We start from the raw sequence: 26805 nt of genomic DNA, 5'->3' as shown, positions 1-26805 counted from the left end.
CCATGTGATGGTTTTCTCTTTAGAAATGGTTTTCTCTTTAAGTGAAAAGAGAAATTACTCGAACAATGGACAGATATTGGAGGGGTATGATGTAGACTAACCCCTAGAGGCTGGAAAGCCAGGCTGAGGGCAGAACTGGAGGGGGCAGGTGGGGAGAAAGCCAACAAAGGAAATTCAAGGGAGGGGCCGCGCTCTGTATTGACCTAATTACAAGGATCTGCACTACGGCCAGAATCAGCCAGCACATCCAGAGATACGCTTTTGTAGAGGAACAAAAAAAGGAGAAAAACAGAGGGAAGCAAAGTTACCTGTGAACTGGCCTTTCAGTTAGGGGACTGGTGGGAAACCAGGAGCCGGAGACATCATCACCTGCTTATAGGCGCCTAAATTCACTGCCTCAAGGGAGAGGCTTCAGGGTTTCTCTCTTTCTTCTTATTTTTGTTTTGTTTTTTGGCCCTGCTGCATGCCTTGTAGGATCTTAGTTCCCCAACCAGGGATTGAACCTGTGCCCTCAGCAGTGAAAGCAACTACTGAACTGCCAAGGAATTTCCTCTCTTTTTTCTTTAGAAAGGACATTTCAGGGGTGAAGACTAGAAAAGAGGGAGGGTCTAGCTAGGAGCATTGGACAGTATGAAGACTGTAGAAGTCCTTGACTTGAGCTGCATGGGGGTAACCACAGGGTATTTTTCTTACCCTTGGGAATGCCACGCTGGGTTGAATTAAAGGCCTCTGAATACTTTGTTCACGTTGGGTCATTTGCTTAGTCATGTCAGACTCTTTGTGACCACCAGGCTCCTCTGTCCCTGGAATTCTCCAGGCAAGAATACTGGAGTGGGTAACCATTCCCTTCTCCAGGGTTTTTTCTTGACCCAGGAATTGAACCCGGGTATCCTGCATTGCAGGCAGATTCTTTACCATCTTGAAGGGAAGTGAAGTGAAGTGACGTCGCTCAGTCGTGCCCGACTCTTTGTGGCCCCGTGGACTGTAGTTTACAAGGCTCCTCTGTCCATGGAATTTTCCAGGCAAGAGTACTGGAGTGGGTTGCCATTTCCTTCTCCAGGGGATCTTCCCGAACCCAGGTCTCCTGCATTGCGGGCAGACGCTTTACTGTCTGAGCCACCTGAGCCACCAGCAAAGTCTGCATCTACTTGGAGATTAATACTAAGTTTAGTTGTTGAGTGAGTTTGTCTGATGATGTCTCTCTTGCCTGTTGCCTTCTCTAGGTTATTCCTTGGGCCTGAATGACTTGACTATTTCCGCCGTGGAGCTAACAGTTCACGTGGGTGATTCAGCCCTTCTGGGATGTGTTTCTAAGAGCACAGGGGAGAAACATGTGACCAAGGTAGACTGGATGTTCTCATCAGAAGAGCACACCAAGGTAACAAGGAGGAAGCCCTGCCGTGTATCGGAAGCCCCTGGCCAGCGGTGTCAGAATGTGGGGGGAGGGAGAATCAAGTCATCCCGTGCCATGAGGTGGGGTTTCAGGAGCTGGGTTCTGGAGCTCGCCAGAACTGAGCCGCCTCCTAGTTTGATCTCTTGGCAGTACATAGCTGATTACAGTCAGCTGGGAATGTTACTCAACCTCTCCGAGCTTCACTTCCCCATATGTGAATAATGGTAATACTTACTTTTCAGGTCTTTGAGAAGCTAATAGGAGACATACACATAAGATTCTTTTAGTTTCTTTCCTTTCCTGTTTCTCCCATTTGTGGAGTAGCATAGGTGGGTGGGAGGGGTGAGAAAAATGAAAACACATTGGTCTAGACAAAAAGAGTTATGGCCCAGGCACAGAAATGATGTCATAGTAATCTTCAGGAGGGTGGAGATTCTTTCAGCATTCTGCTGATCCATTTAAGTGCTGGGGAATCATCTCTTTCTCCCTCATGGCTGCTTAAACTGTTAGGATTGGCAGGTTCAGCATGGCTGAGTGAGGGAGCTCTTTGGATTAGCAAAAGTGTATGAAGCCTCATCTTAGATTCTGTGGAGATGCTTGTGTATCGGGCTCATTTGTGAAATATACTCCGAGTAATGTATGACTGGTAATAAAGTCCTAAGGTTTTCAAATGAAATATTGTTTCAGTAGCTCAGAGCCTGTTATTTCCATAATATTACTATCACTCAAATTTTTGTTACTATTTACTTTTTTCAAAGATTTTTTTTTTTTTGCTGCAGACCATTTTTAAAGTCTTTATTGAATTTGTTACAATATTGCTTCTGTTTTATGTTTTAGTTTTTTGGCCCCAAGACATGTGGGATCTTAGTTCCCTGACCAGAGATTGAACCCTCCTCACCCTCTGCACTGGAAGGCAAAGTCTTAACCTCCTGACTGTTTATTGTTATAAGAGGGGTATACCCATGGCCTAAGTGAAAATAAGAATTCCCTATGGCTCTTCCCCCCAGTCTGTAAACCATTTCCTTTGATGACTCCTTCTCATGCCTTATGATGTGCTGCCTGGAGGAGGGTGGAAAGGAGAGGGGTGACAGCTAACGTGGCAGGAATTCTTACAACAGCCTGTCTGTGGGGTTGCATTTAGATGCCAATGAATCCAGGGGCCATGGCAGAACACAGGGAGGTACTTTTCAAAAGTTGTGAGTTTGTGGAATTCCCTGGAGGTCCTGTGGTTAGAACTCTGTACGCTCACTGCCTCGAGTCCAGGTGCAATCCCTGGTTGGAAAACTAAGCTCCCACATGCTGTGCAGCATGGCCAAACACCAAAAGTTGTGAGTCTGAATCCCCAGAGTGATTTTCAGAGTAGGTGTTACATTTTACCTTAAACTGTAAGAAATGAAAATGTGTTCACCCTGTTTCTCCAGTTGTCTTTGTCTAATAGAAGCCACAGAGTCTTGTGTCAGTTAAAGTATTGTCTGGCACATTCTTCTTCTTAATTGGGTACCAAGTACTTTGATCCTGGTGGTGACGATGACTATGCTGCCTCCATGGAACAGGGGCTTTTGAACTCAGACTTCTGGGTCTGGTGCCATGGGCTTGAAATTTCCTCTGATGTTGTGTTGCCTTCCAGGATGAGTACGTGCTCTTCTATTACTCCAACATCAGCGTGCCTGTGGGGCACTTCCAGAATCGTGTGCGCTTGGTGGGGGACATCTTACACCATGACGGTTCCCTCCTGCTCCAAAACGTGAAAGAGACTGACCAAGGAAACTTTACCTGTGAAATCCGCTTCCAAATGGAGAGCCTCGTGTTCAAAAAAGTGGTCGTCCTGAATGTACTGCCAGAGGAACCCAAAGGTAACATGAATGCTTACTCAGAGAAGGGCAAAGGGCAAGAGATTTGGTGTGCAAAGAGGGATGTGAACTGATTTTGTTGAGCAAATCCTAGTCAGTGGGCTAGGTACTTACTACGAAGTGAGTCCTCAATAAATGGTGCTTGCTATTTATTATTAGTTTTTTAAAGTAACCCACAGAGGATTGAAAAAACATTATCTATTTAATACTTTTGGCTGCTCTGTGTCTTTGTTGCTGCTCGCGGGAGTGGCTACTCTCTACTTGTGGTGTGTGGGCTTCTCGTTGAGGTGGCTTCGCTTGTTGTGGGGCATGAGCTCTAGGGCGTGGGCTCCGTAGTTGTGGTGCATGGGTTTAGTTGCCCCATGGCATGTGGGATCTTAGTTCCCAGACCAGGGATTGAACCTGTGCCCCCTGCGTTGGCAGGCAGATTCTTAACCACTGGACCTCCAGGGAAGTCCCAATGGTGCTCTTTAAATAAAAATAATAATGATCATTATTTTATCATTACTTTAAACATATTTCATCCTTATGAAAATTCTGTGAAGGAAGTACCATGTTCTCCTTTTCATTTTATAGATGTGTTAACTGAGGCTTAGAGAGTTTAAGTGACTTGCCTGAGGACATATATTTATTAAGTGGCATATCCAATACTTGGACCCTGGTACCTCTGTCAACATAGATCATGTTCTTTCCATTATACCCTGCTGCTCCCCATAAATTTTGCAGATTGATGTTGTCTCCATATTTTGTAGGTAACTATGTTTTCTGGGGGATATAAAACAAATGAGCAGGTTTCCCTAACTTCCTAGGATCTCATGTTCCTGTTTATAAATAGCTTCTGTAGTTTGTTTGTTTTAAAAACATGCTCTGTAGAACACTTAGGGTCCAAGGGACCTGGTGGGCCACACAGAGCGTGAGAACAAGGCAGGCGGGGACAGAGGACCTAGTCACACCAGGACCTCAGGTTTCCACCTCCACTACAGCTGAGTCCTTTTCCTTTTTTCTGTTGTATTCTTGGACTTCCAGGTAAGATTTTGTTTGAAGAAAGAATTCTGCTGCTTTAAAAAGTTTGAAAATCACAGAATTAGGGATACTCTTCAAATGTGTGAAATGGAGACTTCGCTGGTGGTTCAATGGATAAGAATCCACCTGCCCATGCAGGGGACACGGGCTTGATCCCTGATCCAGGAAGATTTTACATGCTGTGGAACAACTAAGCCTGTGCGCCACAACTACTGAAGCCTGTGCACCCTAGAGCCCATGCTCCGCAGCAAGAGAAGCCACAACGGTGAGAAGCCCGCTCAGTGCAACCAGAGAGTGGTCCCCTCTCTCCACAGCTAGAATAAGCCTGCACACAGCAATGAAGACCCAGTGCAACCAAACATAAAAGATTGGAAAGAAGAAAACAACAACAAAAAAGTGTGAAATGGAAGAACAGTCTATGTCCTCAGGAGGGCTTGCTGTCTAGTGCAGGAGCTAGGATCTAGACCTGTCTCCCTGCCAGCTTGCTTAGGTCTGTCCTTTCAATGAGCTACTTTGGAGCACCCAGCTCTCCTCTCTGGTGACACACTCATCACACCTGTTCAGTTGTGTCTTCCCTGTCCACTTGCATCTGTGTTCTTGGTTTCATGACCAGCCCCAGGCACAGCACCTGGCACAGAATACACAGTCAATAAACATTTGTCAAATGAATGAAATCCTTAGGTTAACATCTCTCACTTGATTCTGATTTCTAAAAAAATGAAGTGGTAGACGGAATTGTGGAAAGTGGCCTCTGACCTCACTCCTAACTTCATATTAACACTTTTTATCAATTGCATTTTTTACTTTGATTTCAAAGCTAGGGCTCTCTGGGAAGAAGAAATGAACCAGCTACCTGTGTCTCCCAAGGAGTATCCTTGAGTTACCCCTTTCTTCTTTGTTCTCTGATGCTGGCCTTGAGAACATGCAAGCATGTCCTACAAAATGGTGCCTTTTCCTGCTTAGGAGAGACACAGAGGGAACAAATCCAAAGCAGGCAATTTTAAGAGTTGAGTCCTTGGGAGTAGGCTAGAACAATTTTATGGGAGGCAGATATTCTCCAGTAGCCAGTGGAGCAACTGGTATTTACTTTTTCCTTCCAGCCAGAGTGGGAATAGATCTGAGTGCTAACCACTTGCCTGGTAGCCATCTACTCCCAGGTGGAAACTCATGTACGGCTTCCTCCACGAAATTTACTCTTCAGTTTGTAATTTTTCCGTCTTTCTACTGCTTCAACTCTTTTACTCATAGTTCTTATTTTAAAAGCTAGAGACAGTTTTCTTTTTCTTTTCTTTTCTCTCTCTCTTTTTTAAGAATTTGCTTCCTTGTATTCTGTGAAAGGATTTTAAGGCATCTGAATGTGTGTGTTCACCGATTATATAATTACTCTGTATAGATATATAATAGTTAATGAGATGTATAAAGAGAACAAAAAGTAATTGTTGCTCAAGCATGTGCATATTATTTCAATCATGTGATCTGTATTTTTAAGATTCAAAATAGAATTAAAGTTTTCATAGCAGATAAATTGCCTGAACAATGTTTTGAGTTGTTCAGGGAGAGAAAATACTCTTACTGAAGAGACTCATGCACGTGGTAGGTGGCATAGTAGGTGAGCTTTAGGTGACTTCTGGATCCTAACTTCATTCAGTTCAGTTCAGTTCAGTCATGTCCGATTCTTTGTGACCCCATGGACTGCAGCATGCCAGGCCTCCCTGTCCATCACCAACTCCCAGAGTTTACTCAAACTCATGTCCTTTGAGTCGGTGATGCCATCCAACCATGTCATCCTCTGTCATCCTCTTCTCCTCCTGCCCCCAATCCCTCCCAGCATCAGGGCCTTTTCAAATGAGTCACCTCTTCGCATCAGGTGGCCAAAGTATTGGAGTTTCAGCTTCAACATCATTACTTTTGTTATTTTTATTACTTAGTTATTTTTATTCTATTCTAATCTCTTCTCAATTAATGAAGGTCTGTGATACTAGAAAGAAAGAAAGTGAAGTTGAAAGTGGAAGTCACTCAGTCATGTCCGACTCTATGAAACCCCATGGACTATACAGTCCTTGGAATTGTCCAGGCCAGAATACTGGAGTGGGTAGCTTTTCCCTTCTCCAGGGGATCTTCCCAACTCAGGGATCAAACCCAGGTTTCCCACATTGCAGGCAGATTCTTTACCACCTGAGCCACAAGGGAAGCCCAAGAATACTGGAGTGGGTAGCCTATCCCTTCTCTAGCAGATCTTTCCAACCCAGGAATTGAACTGAGGTCTCAGGCATGGCAGGCAGAAACTTTATCAACTGATCTATCAGGGAAGCCCCATGATACTAGAAAAAGCCTACAAAAGTCCACCTAGTCAAAGCTATGGTTTTTCCAGTAGTCATGTATGGATGTGAGAGTTGGACCATAAAGAAAGCTGAGCAGTGAAGAATTGATGATTTTGAACTGTGGTATGGAGAAGACTCTTGAGAGTCCCTTGGACTGCAAGGAGATCAAATCTGTCAATCCTAAAGGAAATTTGTCCTGAATATTCATTGGAAGGACTGATGCTGAAGCTGAAACTCCAATACTTTGGCCACCTGATGGGAAGAACTGACTCATTGGAAAAGACCCTGATGCTGGGAAAGATTGAAGGCGGGAGGAGAAGGGGATGACAGAGGATGAGATGGTTGGATGGCATCATTGACTTGATGGACTTGAGTTTGAGCAAGCTCCGGGAGTTGATGATGGACAGGGAAGCCTGGCCTGCTGCAGTCCATGGGGGTTGCAAAGAGTCAGACAACTGAGCGACTAAACTGAACTGATGATACTAGAAAGGAGGGAAGATAATGAAATAATTAAAAGTCCATGTTTTAGAATCACATCTGACAGGCTTTAAATTTTAATTTAGAGAAAGTTCCTAATATTTGAAAGACAAGTTTCAGGTGTATAGACAGTTTTCTTACAAATAAAAATAATGTTAACTTCCTGTACTTTTGCTCTAGAATCAGCCATCTCTCCACTTATGTGAGGTGGTAACAGTAAAGGGGGTGAGAACGCGTGGGCTTTGTTTTCACTCAGGCCGGGGTGTGAGTTCTGCTCTGCCTTTTACTGGCCATGAAGTACTGCGCTCATGCAGTTTCTTCCTCTGCGAAATGGGAGGATAATAGTGCATATCTCAAAATATTGTAATGACTAGGTGATAACCTAGGTGTTTAGCACATGTCTGGTGTGTTGAAAGAATTCTGAATATTTAGTTCTTATTATTGCATTTAAAATATAGGGTTCAATTCTTGATATACCATAGATTTAGAGGGCATTTTCTTCACGATTGATATTCTTTGGAGTGAATTTTTATTACTTCCAAAATAATTCCCCCTCCATAGAGTTCCAAGTTCATAATATTTCCTTTTGCTTTCCTCCCATTGTACATCTTTCCTGCTGAGCGGGAAGTTAGTGTTCTCCCAGGGACACAATTTGGATGAAAAAGTTAGCTGATGTACTGTGTTGCTTTGTGAGCTTTGCTCAATGCTCCTTTGAAGGAACTCTGTCCAAATAAGACCTAGACTTGTGTCTCCCTTAAATACCATCCTGCCTTTCATTTCTTGACTGACTTTGTGGTTCACTTATATAGAGCACTGTTGAAAAATCAGAAGCATCTTTCTAATTATTTTCTTTTTCAGGGACTTCTTAAAATGACATAAGTAGTAAATATATGATGGGATCAGCTGTTTACACAAATAAGCAGGAGGAAAAGACTACGAGTTGGAAAGCCAAGAATGGGAGGAAGGGGGAGCAGGTGCGGAAGGGGGAACAGGTGGGGAAGTGGGGACAGGAATTAAAATGAGAGAAAAGTCAAAAGGAAAACTGTCTGTTGTTTGACCTAATTAGCAAGCAGTCCTGTGACCTATAGTCTAGCGAGAATTGTCCTAAGCAAGTCCTAAGACAACTTGTAAAAGAATTAAGTAGAAGAGAGTCACCCATGATTCAGTTTTTCACCTGGGAGAGCCAGTGGGTTATTTATAAGAATGAGAGTTATTTCTACTTCCTGTTTATGTTAAGCAGACGTGGTTACTCAAGTGGGCGAACAGAAAGTGGAGGGCTTCATGGTTTTCCATTCTTTGTTACAGGCTTGAAGTGAAGTTGGGGCTTGTGGGAGAAGTTCTAGGAAAGGAGAAGGAGAAAGGAATTAAAGAGAAGCCAGAAAGTGTTTATTGACATCAGTGGGACCCTCAGACTTGATGTTGTGCTGGCAGCTAGAGGGTGCTGTCTTATCCTTGGGGTATCGTGTTGGTTTGATGAGAGGCCTCCGAATATTCTGGCTGCACAGAGGGAAAGTGTGCAGTGTGGGGTGGTGACATTGGTTTTACTGCTGAGGATCTTTGGCTAAACATGATCTCTTCCAGAAGTTCTTTGGCTTCTAGAGACTATACTTTGAGTGTGACTTGATTTATCATTTTATCCCCAGAGCTGATGGTTCATGTGGGTGATTCGACTCGGATGGGATGTGTTTTCCACAGCACAGAAGAGAAGCACGTGAGCAGGGTAGACTGGATGTTCTCATCAGAAGAGCCTGCCAAGGTACGGAGGAGACGCCCTCATTGTGTGGTGCCAGGACAGAGTGGGGACAGCAAGAACCTAGGCATCAGGTGCCACATGGTGGTCTTATGAGGGCTTGGACTTTGGAGTTTGTTAAAAACACAAAACAAAACAAAACTGGGCCTCTTAGCTTGGCTGGGCAATTTCAGCTTCCAGTTGGGAAAAATGACTAATGAAGATGGTGGAGAAGTAGTTGCTACTGCTCGACTTGGGTTGTCAAGATGCATCTAGGACATGGTAATGTAGAACACTGGTTCATGACTTGGCTACAGCATCTTGGTTTTATCCTTTCTCTCTCTTTTCCTTTTTATAGAATTCATGGAATAACAAGGGGGAATGCTTTTGGTGACCAATGGGTTAGGCATAAGAATGATCGTCTTATTTGGGTTATTTTTGTGAGTTTTCTTCTGCACCCCTTCACCCCATTTATGTGATGGGATTTTCTTTGTCTTCATGGATGTGTTGAATGTTGGGATTAGTAATCCTGGAGGCCAAGATGAGGAGGGTGCTTCACAGGAACGCTGAAGCAGTAAACAGCAGGTTAGTTCGTTAGACCAGTAGATGTCAACTATGGCATGGTGATGTCCTGATGAGTCAAGCTGTGTCTTGAGAGACATCCCACATAACTTATTGTTAATAAAAGTTAAGATACAAAGCTTAGAAAGATTCACCTTTTACAAATGAAGACTTATTCCAGGTCATCCATACAAAATGTCATTTACACTCAGTTGATTCCTATATGCTGTTTGAGTGGATCAGAAAGGATGGCTTCATGGTGGGGTCTGGGGAATTACAGGTAGTTTCAGGTTCACCTCTGGGAACCCATTGTATATTTAATTGTCATCCACCAAACTGAGTCACAGCAGAACATAGGATGATAGTTGACATTTGTGAGTTATGAATTTGAATCACAAGAGACAACAGGTTAGGTGCCAGGTCTTTTCATTCATATTTGTGTCTGTATCCTTATTTCCTGTTCTTAGAAACTTCTAAAAACTAATGGTATTTATATACTTTTTTGAAAAATTCTGACACTTTTTTATTTAACAAGTATTTTTAAGGTGCCTGTTATATGGTGAACACTCAAAGCTCCTGCCCTGGTGGGAGACTTACAATCAAGATGGAGGGAGATACATAGAAAAATAATGAGGAAATAGGAATTTTCCTGGTGATCCAGTGGTTAAGAATTCGTCTTGCAATGTAGGGACACTGGTTTGATCCCTGGTCAGGAAACTAAGATCCCACATGCTGTGGGGCAACTAACACCCAATGCAGCCAAATAATAGTAATAATGAAGAAATATATACACAGTATGTCAGGTAATAGTAAGAGCTATGGAGAACAAGAAAGCAGGCTTTTGTGATTGTTTTTTTTATGTAGGTGGTCAGGGAGGCCTCACCAAAAAGGTAACATTTGAGTAGAGGTCTCGGGGAAGTGAAGGAGGCAACCATGTGTCTGTCTAAGTGGGAAGAGTGTTCCAGGCATAGGGAGCAGCAAATGCAAAGGCCCTGAGGCCAGCACTCAGGAGCAGCAAGGAGGCTGGTGTGGACCCGTGTGTCCGTGGCTTTGTGTTTTCTGATACTTTCTGATGATACCTTTACTGCTTCTACACGTAGGGCCTGTGAATCCCGAGAGCTCCCTCCAACCCCAGTCCTTCAGTCTCTTACATTTTGCCTTTCCCTTCTAGGAGGAGATTGTGTTGTGCTATCAGCCCAAACTCAGGGCACCCAAAGGGTACCCCCAGAACTGGGGCCGCTTCCGGAACCGTGTGAACTTGGTGGGAGACACTTCCCGCAATGATGGCTCTATAATGCTCCACGGAGTGAAGGAGTCTGATGGAGGAAACTACACCTGCAGTATCTACCTGGGGAACCTGACCTTCAGGAAAACCACTGTGTTGCAAGTGATCCTGAAAGAGCCCCGAAGTATGTAACATCTGGCCGGGCGGGGAGGAGGGGCTGCATAGCTGGTAGGCAGGGGCAGTACTAGGGTGAAGCTGGAGAGGCTTCTAGGATGCAAAATTTAAGGAGGCATCACTCTCAGGTCCTGTACTTGCCTGCTCCTGATAAGCCTCGTACTTATCAAGCACTCCTACCCTGTGCTTGCATGACCTTGAGAGTAATCCCTCCTTAAATTTGGTCCCCTAGGCACCTTGCCTGCCTCACCCTAGTGCTTCCCTGATGGTAGGTCAAGGGAAAAAAAGGTAATAATACTGAGTGAATGCCAACCCCTCTGCCAAGCCTCACTCATGGTTTCTGTAATATACCAATTTAAAGATACAGGAGCTCAGAGATGGATTTGGGTCATTTTGACTTGGCTTCAAAGGAGATGCTCTATGCTCTGTAGTAGAAGGGAAGATGCTCCTGAGCTGGTGAGAGACAGCAAAGAACAGAGGAAACAGGAAGGGGAAGGAACCAAAAATAGAAGGAGTTTCTGATCCCAGGTTCTTTATTCTGGCAGTGTGTATTAAGGCCATTGGTGAGGAGGAGAGTAAAGACTCAATTGTGTTGACTGAGAGAGGTTGATAAGTAAGGGGTTAAAGTTAAACCAGAACCCAGTTAGCAGTCAGGATGTGGCCTGTGGACTTTGCCTTTTGCGAGGGCCCCAGGGGTTGGCTGTGGTTGGCTGGGGGCAGGGCTAGGGGTGAGGAAGCACCTCTACCCTCAATACCTCTGGCCAGAGACTTAAGTCCATGGAGGCGCCTTCTTGTCAGTAACGGAGGATGCCAGCGGGAGAGGGAAGCAGGACAGATGGCTTTCTTCACTCTCAGAAGTCTTCCCTCTGCTTCACAGGAAAGAGAAGCCATTAGCGGGGGCTCATGCAACTTCTGAGCCCTCCACACCCTCAAGCAGACCTCCATCTACTCCTTCCTCGTCTTTGCCTGCCGTCCTGAGCTCCCTTCCCTCTGGGGGCTTATCTGAGCCGCTGTGCTTCTCCTCCTTCTCAGGACCCTCACAACATGCCTCTTTAAGCTCCACGGTCCATGGGCTTCTGCCATTAAGCACACGCATACACTCAACTCTTCCCCTTACCCGTGTCCTTGTCTCCTTTAGCTCTCACCCTATGTCATACCTTTTCTTTTTTCCCCTCTTTCACTTGACCTTTATTTATTTATTTATTTTAATTGGAGGATAATTACTTTGCAGTATGGTGCAAAGTACATCAACATGAATCGCACATAGGCATACACGTGTCCCTTCCCTCTTGAACTCCTCCCCACGTCCCTCCTCCCACCACCGCTCCAGGAGACACAGACATAAAGAACAGGCTTTTGGACTCAGTGGGAGGAGTCGAGAGGGTGGGATGATTGGAGAGAATAGCATTGAAAGATATACATTACCATATGTAAAATAGATAGCCAGTGTCTTACTTTTTCTTGAAACACCTTTATTGAGATACAACTCACACGCCACACAATTCACCCATTTAAAATGTACAACTCAGTGGTTTTAGTATATTCCGAGTTGTGCAACTTTCATCGAGATACATTATGCATTTCTTTCTAAACACAGTCAGATAGTTTGCTAAAGGACTGAACTCAGTGTCTTCTGTCTCATCTTGCGTTAACCCCTAGTACTCTGCAGTCAGCCTTCTACTTGCACCTCTCCTCCAGTGTAGGTCACCAGTGGCACTCTAACTGTCCATCCTTGACCTTCCCCACCCCAGTAGCATTGAACACCATGTTCTGTATACGTTTAATATATTCTGTTAGACGCAACCTATCTGTCCATCCATCCATCCATCCATCCATCTCTGTATATGAACGCCACCCAGATATTCCACAAATACTCAAACACAAATAATCCAAATCTACCCCTCACACCTTTCCCCTGCCCACCTCTCCAACCTCAGTTGATGCCACTGCTATCGACATAATTATCCAACTGGATAATCGTACTGGATATTATCCAACTGGATAATCATACTGGATATTATCCAACTGAATAATTGCCTGGGAGTCGTACTTGATTTTTCCCTTTCCCAGGACCCCTAGTCTAACAAGTCAACAGGTCCTGTGATTTCTACTGCTGACTTTGGATCTGTCTTCTTTCTCATCTGGCACCATCCCCTGGCATCATTCTGCCTGTCAACCTGTCTCAGACTGTAGGCCTCTCACCAGTCTCTGCTTTCGCTTTGTCGCTACCCCTCATTCTCGGTGCGATCTTTCTCAATCACAAATCTGAACTTCCTACAACCTTTCAATGTCTTCTGCATTGCCTACAGAAAAAAACAAAACACAAAGCAAAACGAAAAATTGAAACAAACTCCTCATTGAGATAATCAAGGTCCTTCATGACTTAGATCCTATTATCTACCCAGCCTCATTCCCCATCACGCCCTCAAACACAACCTTAGACCCTCTTTCTAGTTTCTCTAAGCACCATCCTGAACCGAAAGGCTCCAGATGTTGAGTTTAATATCCCTACCTCCCCCACCCCAATCCTTCTCCCATTGTTGCTAAAATCTTTGATAGTTCGTTTCAGACTCAAATTTTACAACTTTTGCTGACAAAGTCTCAGGTTCTGCTCCCCATAGAACCGGGAGCCCTTTCCTCAGCGCTGCTTTGTCCCGCATGCGGACTGCTCTCACAGTACCTATAGCGTCTGTGGTGTTCCGTGCACACCCTCCCCCTCCTTGAGGGCACAGACCATGCGTCATTGGTCTTTGTATCTTCCGTGCCTAGTACTATCTGGCACCCAGGAGGTGTTTGATGTATGTGTTCGGAGTGAATTGAGGAAATGGGTGAAGGGTGCTATATAGATGGATGGAAGTGTCGTGCTTGGTATCATGACTATGGGGCTGTGTTGTAGCCTAGATACCTTTGAAAACAATCACTTCACCACAGAAAGGGCAGCAGCCTATAACATGTCTGTTTTTGGTGAACCACATTTTAAGATAGAATTGTTAAATGTAAACGGAAACTCTGCTGTACGTCAGGTGATATTCTGTTTACCTACCCACCTTCATCTATATTTTAAGGGTAAAAAGAGGTGGGCAAAGGCTGGTTCTCAATCTAAAGGGGTCAGCTGGAGTCCCAGTGCTTCCATGTGGGGTGAAGTCTGGCCTTCTCCCCCTGCTTCCTGACGTGGCAGTTGCTGCTTGGCATAGAGCTGGTGAGGCTCCCAGCTCTTCTCTGGAATGTTGCGGCTCTGTCATTGCTATTCTCCTTTCCCAAGCACTGGTGACGCCGGTAGCCCTCAGACCAGAGATCCTGGATGGTAACCAGCTGGTGATCATCGTGGGGATTGTCTGTGCCACCATCCTGCTTCTTCCGGTTCTGATACTGATTGTGAAGAAGGCCTATGGAAATAAGAGGTACGGGGCTGCTCCCATCTCTTGGACTGCGAGGCTGAGGTGCCTTTAGCCTGAAGTGGAAGAGAGTGATAGGACCCTATGCGTACCATTTTCAGGGAAGGGTGTATTTTATTTATTTTTAGAAAGGTTTATTTATTTGTTGTGGTGGGTCTTCTCTAGTGGCGACCAGTGGGCTTCTCGTCACAGCGGCTTCTCTTGTTGCTGACACGGGCTCTAGGTGCTCAGGCTTCAGTCATTGCAGCAAGTGGGCTCAGTAGCTGTGGTGCACAGGCTTAGCTGCTCCATGGCATGGGGGATCTTCCTGGACCAGGGAATCGAGCCTGTGTCCCCTGCATTGGCTTGAGGATTTTAAACCAATGAACCACCAGGGAAGCCCAGAAGGGAGTATTTTAAACCAGCCACCATCTGGGGTAATCGTGTTAGAGGTCGTCATCTAGTGACCCCACCCCTTTTGCTCACTGTTCAATCTCTAAGTCGCCTCTGACTCTTTTGCGACCCCATGGACTGTAGCCTGCCAGGCTCCTCTGTCCGTGGGATTTCCCAGACAAGAATAGTAGAATAGGTTGCCATTCCCTTCTCCAAGGGATCTTCCTGACCCGGGGATCAAACCCATAACTTTTGCATTGGCAGGTGGATTCTTTACCACTGAGCCACCAGGGAAGCCTCCTCTGTTCTTGGTTGTCCTGAAAGGCCTTGCACATTCCCACATCATCCTCATTCTATAATATTACAAAGACTTACAAATGTTTGTCCAAGTAGAGCATAATTAACAGTATAAATCCTATGCAAGAACCATAACGGTGCTATTCAATGCCTGAGAGAAATGATTTTTGAATTAGCCATAGTACGTATACACTTTTTAGAGAAGCTCAGATTTTGAGGGTTGTCAGTGACTTTATTTGAAGGACCACATTTTAATTATGAGAAGCTACTTTTGAATGGACAGCCTCTCAGGTCCTAAATTATTTTTAGGGAATGTATTTTTAAAGGCTTGAAGTTCTCCTGTACATGCATGCTCAGAGTTGTGTCTGACTCTTTGCGACACCATGGACTGTAGTCCCCCAGGCTCCTCTGTCCATGGGATTTTCTAGGCAAGAATACTGGAGTGGGTTGCCATTTTCTCTACCAGGGGATCTTCCCGGCCCAGGGATTGAACCTGTATCTGTTTGTTTCCTGCATTGAACAGGCAGATTCTTTACCAGCTGCACCACCTGAAGTTCTAGTATCTCAGAAATTCACAGATGCTCTGGCGTGAGCATCTTGCTAGGGCAAGTTGACCCTCCTTTTGAAATAGTGTCAAGGGGCAAGAACCCCCATTTAGACTGAGTAGAGCTGGCTTTTAGGTCTCCTTTCCCCATGGGACATGGATCATACAGAAACTGCTGGTGTCTGCTAGGTTTGCATTTGACTCCCCAGGGGCTTTCTGACTTGGTTTTGAAATTGAAAGTCTTTGCTCTGGGCAGGTGGGCAACACAGAACGAAGAGTTAGACAATGTGGCTTCCCTATCAGCTCACTTCCCTGATCTGGACCTCAGTTTCTCTCAAAATGAAGAACAGAACTCCCATGTCTGTGTACCTGTTTATTCTAAAGAATAATCAGATGGATGTGTTGAGATTTGTGCATAAACATGGTTGCTGTAACAAAGGTTATAATTAAAAACTGAAATCATTGTCAGTGCCTGTCAGAAAGGTAATGATCCAATGAATTGGTATTCCAGTTGATGAAATACTGCTCAGCCCTGTATGTAATTATGGGAAAAGATGTCCAAGAAGTAATATACAATGTATAGTAGGATCTTATTTTAATAAAAAAGTAAATTATGTAATTCTCACTTCAGCAGCACATATACTAAATATATTCTGTGTGAGTATACTTATGCAATGAGAGAAGTTTGGAAGGATAATTTTAAAATACTAATAGTGCTATTTGGGAGAAAAGAAAAGGTGTGCCCTACGAGGGTAGGAGGTTTACTGGAACTTGAACTTCAGATTGTCTACATTTCTGTATTATTTGAATTATTTTACAGAGCATACAACTTTATAATCAGGAAATATGATTAAAATATTTACACGTTGAGACAATAAAAACAGATTCCCTTCTAGCTTTAACCCTGGTTGTTGTTTTTAGCTGTACTTCAGGCCAAAGTAGAAAAACGGAAGGCCATTCGGTAGCAAAAGCAGAAGGCAGATGGTTAAGAGATCAAAGGCCAAGGGGCAAGGAAGGGACCAGAGTTCCTAGCCCTGGGTGTTTGTGGTGTGGGGTTGATTCTGCTTGTCCTTCCCCCAGGAAGAGTCCCAGAGCCTTTGAATTGGTGTCTTGCTGAGTTTCTGCTGCCCCCTGCTGGTCCAGCTTCTTCTCCCTAGTCCTCGGAAATGATGATATCGAATCCCGTGGAGTCCCTCTATTAAATCACTTACAGTTGTTCTGGACAGGAAGTTATTAGGGTGACAGTGGAAAGGCTGAGGGCTTCCCTTGTGGCTCAGCTAGTAAAGAATCCGCCTGCAGTATGGGAGACATGGGTTCGATCCCTGGGTTGGGAAGATCCCCTAGAGAAGGGAAAGGCTACCCACTCCAGTATTCTGGCCTAGAGAATTCTATGGATTGTATAGTCCATGGGGTTGCAAAGAATCAGATACCACTGAGCAACTTTCACTCACTAGAGAGGCTGGAGCTGTCTTCAGCCCAGGCTTTATCTAAATACTTCTCTGCTCTCCATTAAAGAGATGCAAGCCTCAGATTCTAAGCTGAGCTGTGTAGTGTGGGCTGAAGGTGTCTAGAAGTGGGTCCTCCTCTGGGGTCTTTTTTTAATAAAAACTCTGTGTGGTCTTGTGTTATCACCCTTGACTCTACAATGCCAGGTGGTTAATTGCACATGCTTTTCATGTCTTTGCAGTTCAGTCACTTCCACCACCCTGGTCAAAAGCCTGGAGAACACAGAGAAGGCTCGTGCAGAGGTAAGAGAAGAATTCTGCCATTTTGGAACCTCCCTGGCAGTCCAGTGGTTAAGACTCTGTGCCTGCAATGCAGGGGACATGGGTTTGATTCCTGGTCAGGGAACTAAGAGCCCACAGGCCTGCAGGGCCAAATAAATAAATAAAATAATAAAAAAAAGACAAACCAAAAAACAGAATTATGCTGTTTTGCAGCTGTGCCCCATGAGGACAAGTGGAGACTGCTCCAGCACCCAGGTGGTGTCTTTATCATTCTCCTGAGAACTGTGTCTCATTCATTGTTATGTCTCAGCACCTCCAGTGCCTGGCCCAGAGCAGTGCTTAGGAGATCTCCATCACGCAGTAACAGCCCAGGAGAAGTGAATAGCATAGTGAGTAGAGGTGGGCGGGGCCAGCCCAGCAGCCTAGCCCAGTCTTGGAGGGTCTTGGGAAAGAGGACTGGACTTGGAATTGAAAAGTCCCAGTTCAAGCCCAGCTCTGCCACTCCCTAAGCCTCTGATTTCTCATCCCCCAAATGAGGATAAGGACAAACATATCTGCCCAGCTGTGAGGTTCAAATGACGTGATGCTGTGTGCAAGTGCTCTATAGTCTCTGAGGCATTGTATCAATATGAGGGGTGATTATGATCCACTCTGAGGTTCAGTGAAGGGGTTAATAGTTCAGATTAAATATTCAGGAACCTTTAGAAAGAGAGAATCAAGAACTTTTTCTTGATCATACTAGTTTGTGATAGTTTATATAAATAATAAATAATTGCTACTAGGAACTGAGAAATGGACTAATTTCCCTGGACTCCCCCCCCCCTTTTTGTTCTTTCTCTTCTTCCCTCCTTCCTTCCCCCTCCCTTCCTCTTTCTTTCTTCCTTCCTGTTTTCCTCCTTCCCGCCTTCCTTTCTTTCCTTTGAAAACTCTTCTTACATACCTATCTATCTTTTGGGCTGTTTGTGCCTCACATCATAGTATAGGGGACTCCAGAAGTCCAAGAATTTGTCCCTGGATGATATCACTTCCCCAAATAGTGACAGGGACGGGAGTCACAAAGTACCCCTGACCTCACAGACATGAAGTTCAGTGAGGGCTGTTCTTGCCAGTTAAGCCCTATCGGAGAGATGACAACAATTACGTGCTGATGAATGCTGTCCTGCCAAGACTCTAATTAGGAGGAAATAACCACAAAATTCAAATCATTAGGTAGAATAAGAATTCTCTGCTGCTACCTCAATGCCCATCCAAACAAAGATGTTGGACAGTTTTTTTTTTTTCTGGTCATACCATGGGACAAGTGGAATCTTAGTTCCCGGACCAGGGATTAAACTCGGGCCCCCTGCATGGGGCTTGTGGAGTCTTAACCACTGGACCACCAGCGAAGTCCCGGAGATTTGACTTTTGAACCAAAGAATCTGGTCCTTAATATAGAGCTCCTTGCCAATGAGTTAATTTTCAGAAGCCTGAGGACTGGATTATTGTGACCTACGATCATTCTGCAGCCCTCAATAACCCCCAGAACCCGCTGATTTGGGGCTTGATGCCCTGTGAACATAGGGGGTCACAAGAACATAGAAAAGAAAGCCTTTTCTCTGGCATGTAATGTAAGATTTGTTGAGTTTTAAGAATGTTTATATGATTTTCTCCCCTCCAGAAACACATTTATTCCTCAATAACCACACAAGAGGTGAACGATGAGGAAGAATCAAGTGGAAAATCAGAGGCCACCTACATGACCATGGTGAGGAATGTTCTGGGTCCCACTGAGCCCGGTGTCTGGAGGCAGGAAAAGGACTTGGGAAGGATATGGCAGACTCACGGGGGATGGATGTTGCTAGGTTTCCTGGTGGGAGCAGGGGTGGGGGTGAGGTGGGGTGGTGGTGGGGTGGGGGGACACTCTGCTGAAGGCAGAGCTTTTTCTAGGTAGTTGGAAATTGTAAGAAGTTGAAGCTCTGCTGGATAGAAGAGTAGTAACAAACTTGTCCTTATACTCAATTTCGAGTCTTCTGAGCATCTCTAGGGCTAGAGAGGGTTGATCTCAGAGGTAAAAGGAAGTGCCATCATGAGGTTAGACAAAGATCTCTTCCTCATCAGCACAATACTGGTTTAACACAATGTTGTGAAGAGGGACTGGAAGATCCCTGTACAAAAATCATGTCATGAGGAACTGTTTTCCTCCCTTTCAAAAGGTCCCTTCCGACTCTTAGATTTTTTTGTTCTTGCAGCTTAAGATCATTATTTGCACTTTATTAACTGAACACAACACAGATTTGCCATGCGCACTAGATGCTTATATACACATGCCTGCAAGCCCAGCACCAATAACTTCCTAGTGCGTGTTGTGGTAAGGAACTGCTGTATATGATTCAAGCCTTAGGTCCCTTAATGAGTTCCAGGTCTTTCCCTAAGTCCTCTTTATGCTAGTAACGCTCTTTATTTGATGCACCACTAACTATGAGAACTCTACTGTTTATGCTATTTCACCCAGTGCTCCTTTATTTGCAGCCCTTACAGTTTTCCTATGGTGTCGGGATATTTCATTGTTGTTGTTTAGTCGCTAAGTCCTATCTGACTCTTTCGTGACCCCAGGGACTGTAGCCTACCAGGCTCCTCTGTCCATGGGATCTCCAGGCAAGAATACTGGAGTGGGTTGCCATTTCCTCCTCCAGGGGATCTTCTTGACTCAGGGATCCAACCTGTGTCTCCTGCACTGGCAGTCAGGTTCCTTGACACTGAGCCATATCCATTGGGATATTGTATATACTTGCTGATTGCTTTATCATGTTATTAAATTTTATTTTTTTACATTTCTGAGTGTGACCTCTTCTCTGCACATATCTTTTAGAATTCCTTAGATTTACTAATGGTTTTATCTTTACACTGATTTCTGCTGCTGCTGCTGCTACTAAGTTGCTTCAGTCGTGTCCAACTCTGTGCGACCCCATAGATGGCAACCCACCAGGCTCCCCCATCCCTGGGATTCTCCAGGCAAGAACACTGGAGTGGGTTGCCATTTCCCTCTCTAATGCATGAAAGTGAAAAGTGAAGTCGCTCAGTCATGTCCGACTCTTAGCGACCCCATGGACTGCAGCCTGCAAGACTCCTCTGTCCAAGGGATTTTCCAGGCAAGAGTACTGGAGTGGGGTGCCATCGCCTTCTCTACACTGATTTCTAGTTGGCTCCAATTCTGGATGGCCAATGTATATCCAAATATATATGTTCTAGTATGTCCTGGAGTGTTACATGTCTTCGGTGTTAGCTTGTGAGCTTCTCCTTCACTGGTATTTTCCTATAATTCTCAATGTTTACTAAACTTACCTGTGTGTGCTCAGTCACATCTAACTCTTTGTGGTCCCGTGGACTGTAGCCCGCCAGACTCCTCTGTCCATGGGATTCTCCAGGCAAGAACACTGGAGTGAGTTGCCATTTCCTGCTCCAGGGAATCCTGCTGACCCAGGGATTGAATGCACACCTCCTGCCCTGGCAGGCAGATTCTTTACACTGGCTCCACATCTGCTGCTGTTTAGTTGCTCAGTCACGTCCCCTCGGGGACTCTTTGCCGACCCCTTGGCCTGCAGCACTCCAGGCTTCCCCGTCCTTCACTGTCTCCTGGAGTTTGCTCAAACTCATGTCCATTGAGTCGAAACTCCACTTGGGAAGCCCTAAACTAAATTTACCCACCAGTTGTATTTAAAGTGAAAGTGAAAGTCAATATTTTGCAACTCTTAGATTTGTTAATTCTGTGACTTATTATACCTTGACATAACCCAACTGCTGGAAGGCTAGATGCTGGATTTCATGTAATAATACAGAGTCTGATTCCTATGTTCTCTTTGTTCAACTCTCCAGGGAAGTCTAGCACCTAGAAAAGACACTGGCTATATAGTGAGTAGCGGGTAAGGACAAAAGGAATGAGCTGGCGAGGGACATGATGCTATTTGTAGATAAATAATAGCTAGTCAAGAATCCTCCTACAGTGCGGGAGAACTGGGTTCGATCCCTGGGTTGGGAAGATCCCCTGGAGAAGGGAACGGCTATCCACTCCAGTATTCTGGCCTGGAGAATTCCGTGGACTGTGTAGTCCATGGGGTCGCACAGAGTTGGATACGATTGAGGGACTTTCACAATAGGCACCCCAGCCAAGGAGGGAACAGTGTTCTGCTGTGTTCAGGAAGGCTGGCCTCCTCTGTTTGTAGGATGATGGCTTGCTTGTGTTTTTTTCCTGTTACACCAGCTCCAAGGACACATGACTCCCAGATGATTGCAACAGAGAAAGGTTCTGCCAGGGAAGAGTGAGATCAGAATCTGGCCTTGCTCCACCAAGTGAAACATGAGCTCCCCTCTGAAGTTGAACATAGTCATTCCCCTTCCCCCCATCCTTCTCCCATCATTGCCATGTGATGCTACAGCAGCTGCCAGAACCTCGTCTTAGAGACCTGCTGATAACGGTGCCTGCTGCTCAGTGCGTCCGTCACCTGGGCGGTACCGTTTGCAGACGCTCTGTGGGACAGAGGTGACGGAGAAGTGAACCGCCTTCAATGCCAGCATCTCATGTTTAGTGCCAAGTGTTTGCGATTTAAACTCTGCAGGAAACAGCACCCATGGCCCCTTGAAATGGGTCCAATAAAGCAAGTGTGATAGGGGACCAGGGCCACAGACTCAAAGGCCTTCAGGGGCTGGTCAAGTTATTGCAAAACACTGTGTCAAATTACACACGGCTGTGGGTGAATTCTGGCCTTTGTTTGAGACTTCAGGTAGGGGGCTGTTATCTGATAGAGAGCAAGGGTAACAAAGAAATTTTGCTTAAAATTTTTTATCATGGATTTTTTTTTACATTGATGTTTATTTTTGACTACACCTGCAGTGTGCAGGATCTTAAATCCCCAGCCAGGGATTGAGCCCTTCCCCCTGTGCCTCCCTGGTGTCCTGACCACTGGGCCGCCCGGGAAGTCCCAGAACCTTTGCTTTTCTATTAAATTTACTTAAATGGAGGGGCACCACACCATGTCCTCTTTCTGAGGCAGTGTGGCACAATGGTTAAGATCCCTAGCTTTGGAGTTGGACAGACCAGTGTCCGCATCTTTACCCTGACTCAGAAGCTGGATCACCTTGGGCAGGTAACTTGGTTTCTTGAGGTTCAGTTTCCTCATCCTTGATGAGAATAATATTAATAAAACCTACCTCTCGGGTGGTGAGGAACAAATGAGGTAGTGCAGCATGTGAAATTCAGAACTGGCCCAGAGGGATGGAAGGAGCTCAGTAAATGGTAACTATTATGACTGAAATGCTTCTTACAAATATGCTTTGTTTCTCTCCCCCCCACAGAACCCAGTTTGGCCTTCTCTGAAGTCAGCACCAACTAGCCCACCAGACCAAAGGTCAACTAGGGGAATGGCAAAAACAGAGCAAGCCTTCTGAGAAGAAGGGGTGGTCCTTTTACCCTTGGCTGCACAGAGACTCTCTTTGCTGTGTGTCCTGAGTCCATCCATGTAGCAGTTGTTTCAGACCCTCTGCCCTCCCAGTCCTTTTCCTGTCTCCCTGCTTGGGCAGAGGGCTGACGATGGAGGGCTCGAAGGCCAGCAAAGAGACTGGACAGCCCTGGAGGAAGAAAGGCTGATAAGGGGGAGCATGAACTTGATCCCCCTAGAGTGAGACCCTGGCCCTGGGGACCCTGGTCAGCTGCCGCAGTGGCCTCGAGTGTCCCTTCAGGTCAGACCCTCTGCTTGGACGGTGCTCTCTGTGGAAGGTTCCAGAGAAGAATCAGAGATAAAAAACAACCCCAAATGATTATTCCTGTGGCCAATGATCCCTAAATAAATGCAGTCTGTGGCAATCATCCTGTGTCTCTACCCTGGCTGAAGGGCATGTGGAGTGCTGGTGAAGAATCTATTGTTGGGAACTCCTGAAGCAACTGAAGTGACTGGAGGAAAGCCCTGCTGTGACTCACACATTGGGGGCCAGCTTGAGGCCTGAGGAAGTTTGGGGGGCATGAATGGGTTGAAAGTGGGGTACATCTCTTCGATGTAACTCAGTGCTTCTGGATGCCGGCTGGGTATCAGAGTGGCTGGTGGCTCTTGGCTGGGCCCCACCAGAGGTCTGGATAGACTATATTGGTGGTTCTGGAGCACTTGTCTTTTTCAGAAGCGACACTCCTGGGTCACCAAAACGGACAGCCACTGATTTAACTCTTGGTCTGAATGTGAGATACCTTTCCTTTTGGTTCCTTTACTTTGTAAGATTTAATAAGGCTAGTTGTTTGTTTTTTTAACTCCTCTGGTTCTAAACTCCTGTCTCTAGTCTGGGCTCAGCTCAGATCTCTTCATCTTTACTGCCTTGTGTACTGTGTCCCATTTTTCCCTCTTAGCCATTTAGGGCTTGGATAAAGAGCAGATCCTTAGTAAGTTTCTGACTTCTGATCCAATCTCAAGTTGAGGTAATTTTTAATTTTTTTTAGCTGCACCCCACAGCACTTGGGATCTTAGCTCCCTGACCAGTGATCGAACCCATGCACCTTTCATTGGAAGCGTGGAGTCTTAACTACTGGACCACCAGGGAAGTCCCAGAGCTACATTTATGAGTGAGTTCCCTAACTCTCCAGATTTCAAGGACCCTCCACTAGATACTCATCATTAACTTTCTCTTTTATCAGCCGTCCTCTGGACTCCACTTGGAGGCTTGAAGCCTCTTTTTGTTCAGCCATATCTAAGAGTCATGAAATGTTTCCTCCTCAGTGTTAGCTCTCAGTAAGGAGCATGTCAGTAATTTACAATATGTGGATTAAGGCAATATCCTGTCCAAGACATATCAGAGAGGGGAGACATATTGACATGATGCGGGGGGCACCCTCTTTCATATACTAAAAGTTCATGGGGAGGAAGTGGTTTCATTCTGACTTATTAGGCAACATGCTCTCCTGGGCTAAGGGGCCCTTTTCCACTTCCTCAAATATTGTTTTCATGTGATGACAACCTTCAAGATACCGAGTGGAGTGGATGGATGGTGATTGTACATCTGTTGTCCGGATAGAAAGGAATACTTGGGATAAAGGCTGAGTGAGGCAGGCAGCTTCTCCATGTGCTCCTCCCTGCAGAGGGCGCTCTGCCCCGGCAAGTGTGCACAGAGCCCTGCAGGGTTTGACTTGCGCACATCAAATTTGAATTCCATTCATTCAACCTTAAGCTTTCATTCTGAGGAGGAAGAAGAGGAATCTACCTCTCTCCCTCAACTCTGCCTCTCCACAAATCTTCCTCTTACACACAGGCATGGAGTCAAGGTTGAGAGCACAAGTTCATAGCTGTCAAATACAATTTTGCCCCAAACCAAAATAGCCCTGCAGGGAGGGGCCCATGGGAAAGACCTGCCTGCCCACTATGCCCTTCGCTTAGGGGTGGTTGTCTACTAAATCCAGGACCATGAAGGCATATGGCGTAGGGAATGGCTTCTAGGTGAAACAAACCTGGTTTAAATCTTGGCTTTGCCTCTTACTCTCTGTTCAATATGACAAAGTTTGTGTCAATTCTTTGAGGCTATTTGCCTGATAGAAAATAATCATGGGAACTAAATGAGGTCGGTTAGGGGCTAGAGCCTGGTCTGGATCCTCTACCTCCTTCCAATATGTTTTCCCCAGTGGATTTGTCATCTGATGATTCAGTCCCCATCTCATTATTTTTTATTTCTATGGGCAGGAAGCCCTGCAACCCTAAATATAATAACTAAGTCCTTCTTTTCATCCAAAGAAAGACTTAGGAAGCCGAACTTGGGGAAGGATTTTGCATAGCTCTGAGGGGTGATGTTCTGAATGGCAAGACACCAGCTGGAGATGGAGCAAACTGGATCTTCTTGTAGGTCCAAGCAGTTATGTTACTGGAATTTGCAGTATTTTAAGTCTCTAGATGACCAGATGCTCCCATATTCAAAGGCTTCCAGAAGCAAGCAAACTTTTGCCAACAGAAAGCAGCCTAAGGGTGGAGGGGGTGGGGCCGCCCAGGAATAATGGAGAATCTGGCACCATCAGTTTGGCTACTGGAACTGAAAACAGTTCAGCCTGTCCCCTGGGGACCTACAGAAGATATGCCTCCTTTAAAAGGCTTCTGCCTTCTGCCAGCCCTTCAGTCTTTTTCTCTTTGCCACCTCACCCTTTCTCCTTTTAGCTAGTCTGTGTGCTTACATGTCTATACTGGGAATTTTCTTTATAAGTCACCAGCTCTTTGTATGTGTATGTGTGTGTGTTTGGAAGTGGTCATGCTACCACTGATTTGGCTCAGTTACTTAGACCTAGAGAACCTTAGGTTGCAAGTTTTGTCCCAACCCAGACCAGTTATCTTCTTACTGAGAACAGACCAAAGTTTCTCAGAACTCCTGACCTTCTGTCCTGGCCAGTTGGTTTGCAAATGTGGTTCATTCTTCCTCAAGGGAGATCAGGTGGCCCATTACCACTTCTATAAAAACCAACTCTTGAAACATCCCTTCTTCATCAAAAAATAAGGGAACTTGGAGTTTTCACAGAAAGCTAAATCCTTTCATATTTCCTAGATGGTGAGAGCAATAGTGATTTACTTTGTCCCAGAACTCCCCAGACCCTTGTCTGAACTCCACATTGTATGCTCATGGCCTTCTGACACTGGGCACCATCTTGTCTACCCATCCACACCTCCCATTTTTTCCCCATGCTCCACATACCTTTGTTTTTTGTGCTTCTGAACCTTTGCTCTTGGTGTTCCCCTGTCTAGCATTCTCTTTTTCTTCTTCAGTTCAGTTCAGCTCAGTTGCTCAGTCGTGTCCGACTCTTTGCGACCCTATGAATCGCAGCGTGCCAGGCCTCCCTGTCCATCACCAACTCCTGGAGTTCACTCAGACTCACGTTCATCGAGTCAGTGATGCCATCCAGCCATCTCATCCTCTGTTGTCCCCTTTTCCTCCTGCCCCCAATCCCTCCCAGCATCAGAGTCTTTTCCAATGAGTCAACTCTTCACATGAGGTGGCCAAAGTACTGGAGTTTCAGCTTTAGCATCATTCCTTCCAAAGAAATCCCAGGGTTGATCTCCTTCAGAATGGACTGGTTGGATCTCCTTGTAGTCCAAGGGATTCTCAAGTCTTCTCCAACACCACAGTTCTTCAAGGGCCTGCTTGAGTCTTGCTTGGGTGATGGTCCATTTCTATGTATCTCTACACTTACTGGATTTTATCATCTGATGTTTTCTGACTGTTTCATGGGTGTGGGCTTTATTTTCTCTGAGAGATCTTAAACTCTTTAGAGATCCTGCTTTAGGTCTTCTCTGTGAGCGTTGCAGTATCTGACTCCATGTGGGAAAATCCTTCATTGAATGGAATTCCTAGGGAATGGGGTGGCTGAACCTGGCTCCCTGTCCTGGTTCCACCACACTTTGGCTGTGGAAGGTCAGGTTGATGGAGTTTCTGCTCTTTCCCAAGATACGAAAGATAATTCATTCATGCATTCATTCTCATCTACTCAGGGACTAATAGTGGCCTAGCCACAAACTAAGAAGAATAAGACAGAACCCCTGTCTTTAAGGAACTACAGTCCAGTTGGGGAGGTAAGATATATAAACAAAAAATGACAATACTCCCTGGCTCAAGCAATCCCAGGGGTACCACAGAGGAGGTAGATGAGAGTTGATACATTTATCTGTCTAGAGGGTAAACTTTCACAGAGTGAGCTGTATCTCATTCACGTCTATGTCTCTAGTTTCTAGC

At 45.4% G+C, this 26805-nt stretch overlaps 1 protein-coding gene across 1 annotated transcript in view; it reads left to right on the top strand.

The window, feature by feature from the left end:
- Nucleotides 1-22927, top strand: part of JAML (junction adhesion molecule like) — a 29758-nt gene extending 6831 nt beyond the window's left edge. Inside the window, exons 3-10 of the mRNA XM_069555319.1 lie at nt 1224-1378; nt 3021-3246; nt 8708-8820; nt 10526-10763; nt 14016-14154; nt 17049-17109; nt 18746-18832; nt 22417-22927. Coding sequence (XP_069411420.1) covers nt 1224-1378; nt 3021-3246; nt 8708-8820; nt 10526-10763; nt 14016-14154; nt 17049-17109; nt 18746-18832; nt 22417-22509 — 1112 coding nt within the window. The 3' untranslated portion in view covers nt 22510-22927. The remainder of the gene's footprint in view (nt 1-1223; nt 1379-3020; nt 3247-8707; nt 8821-10525; nt 10764-14015; nt 14155-17048; nt 17110-18745; nt 18833-22416) is intronic.
- The last annotated feature ends 3878 nt before the right edge of the window (nt 22928-26805 follow it).

The sequence above is a fragment of the Ovis canadensis genome, chromosome 15 (genome assembly GCF_042477335.2).
Source record: "Ovis canadensis isolate MfBH-ARS-UI-01 breed Bighorn chromosome 15, ARS-UI_OviCan_v2, whole genome shotgun sequence".
Classification (NCBI taxonomy): Eukaryota; Metazoa; Chordata; class Mammalia; order Artiodactyla; family Bovidae; genus Ovis; species Ovis canadensis.
Note: the sequence above shows the minus strand (reverse complement) of the source record. Positions and strands in the feature narration are given on the sequence as shown.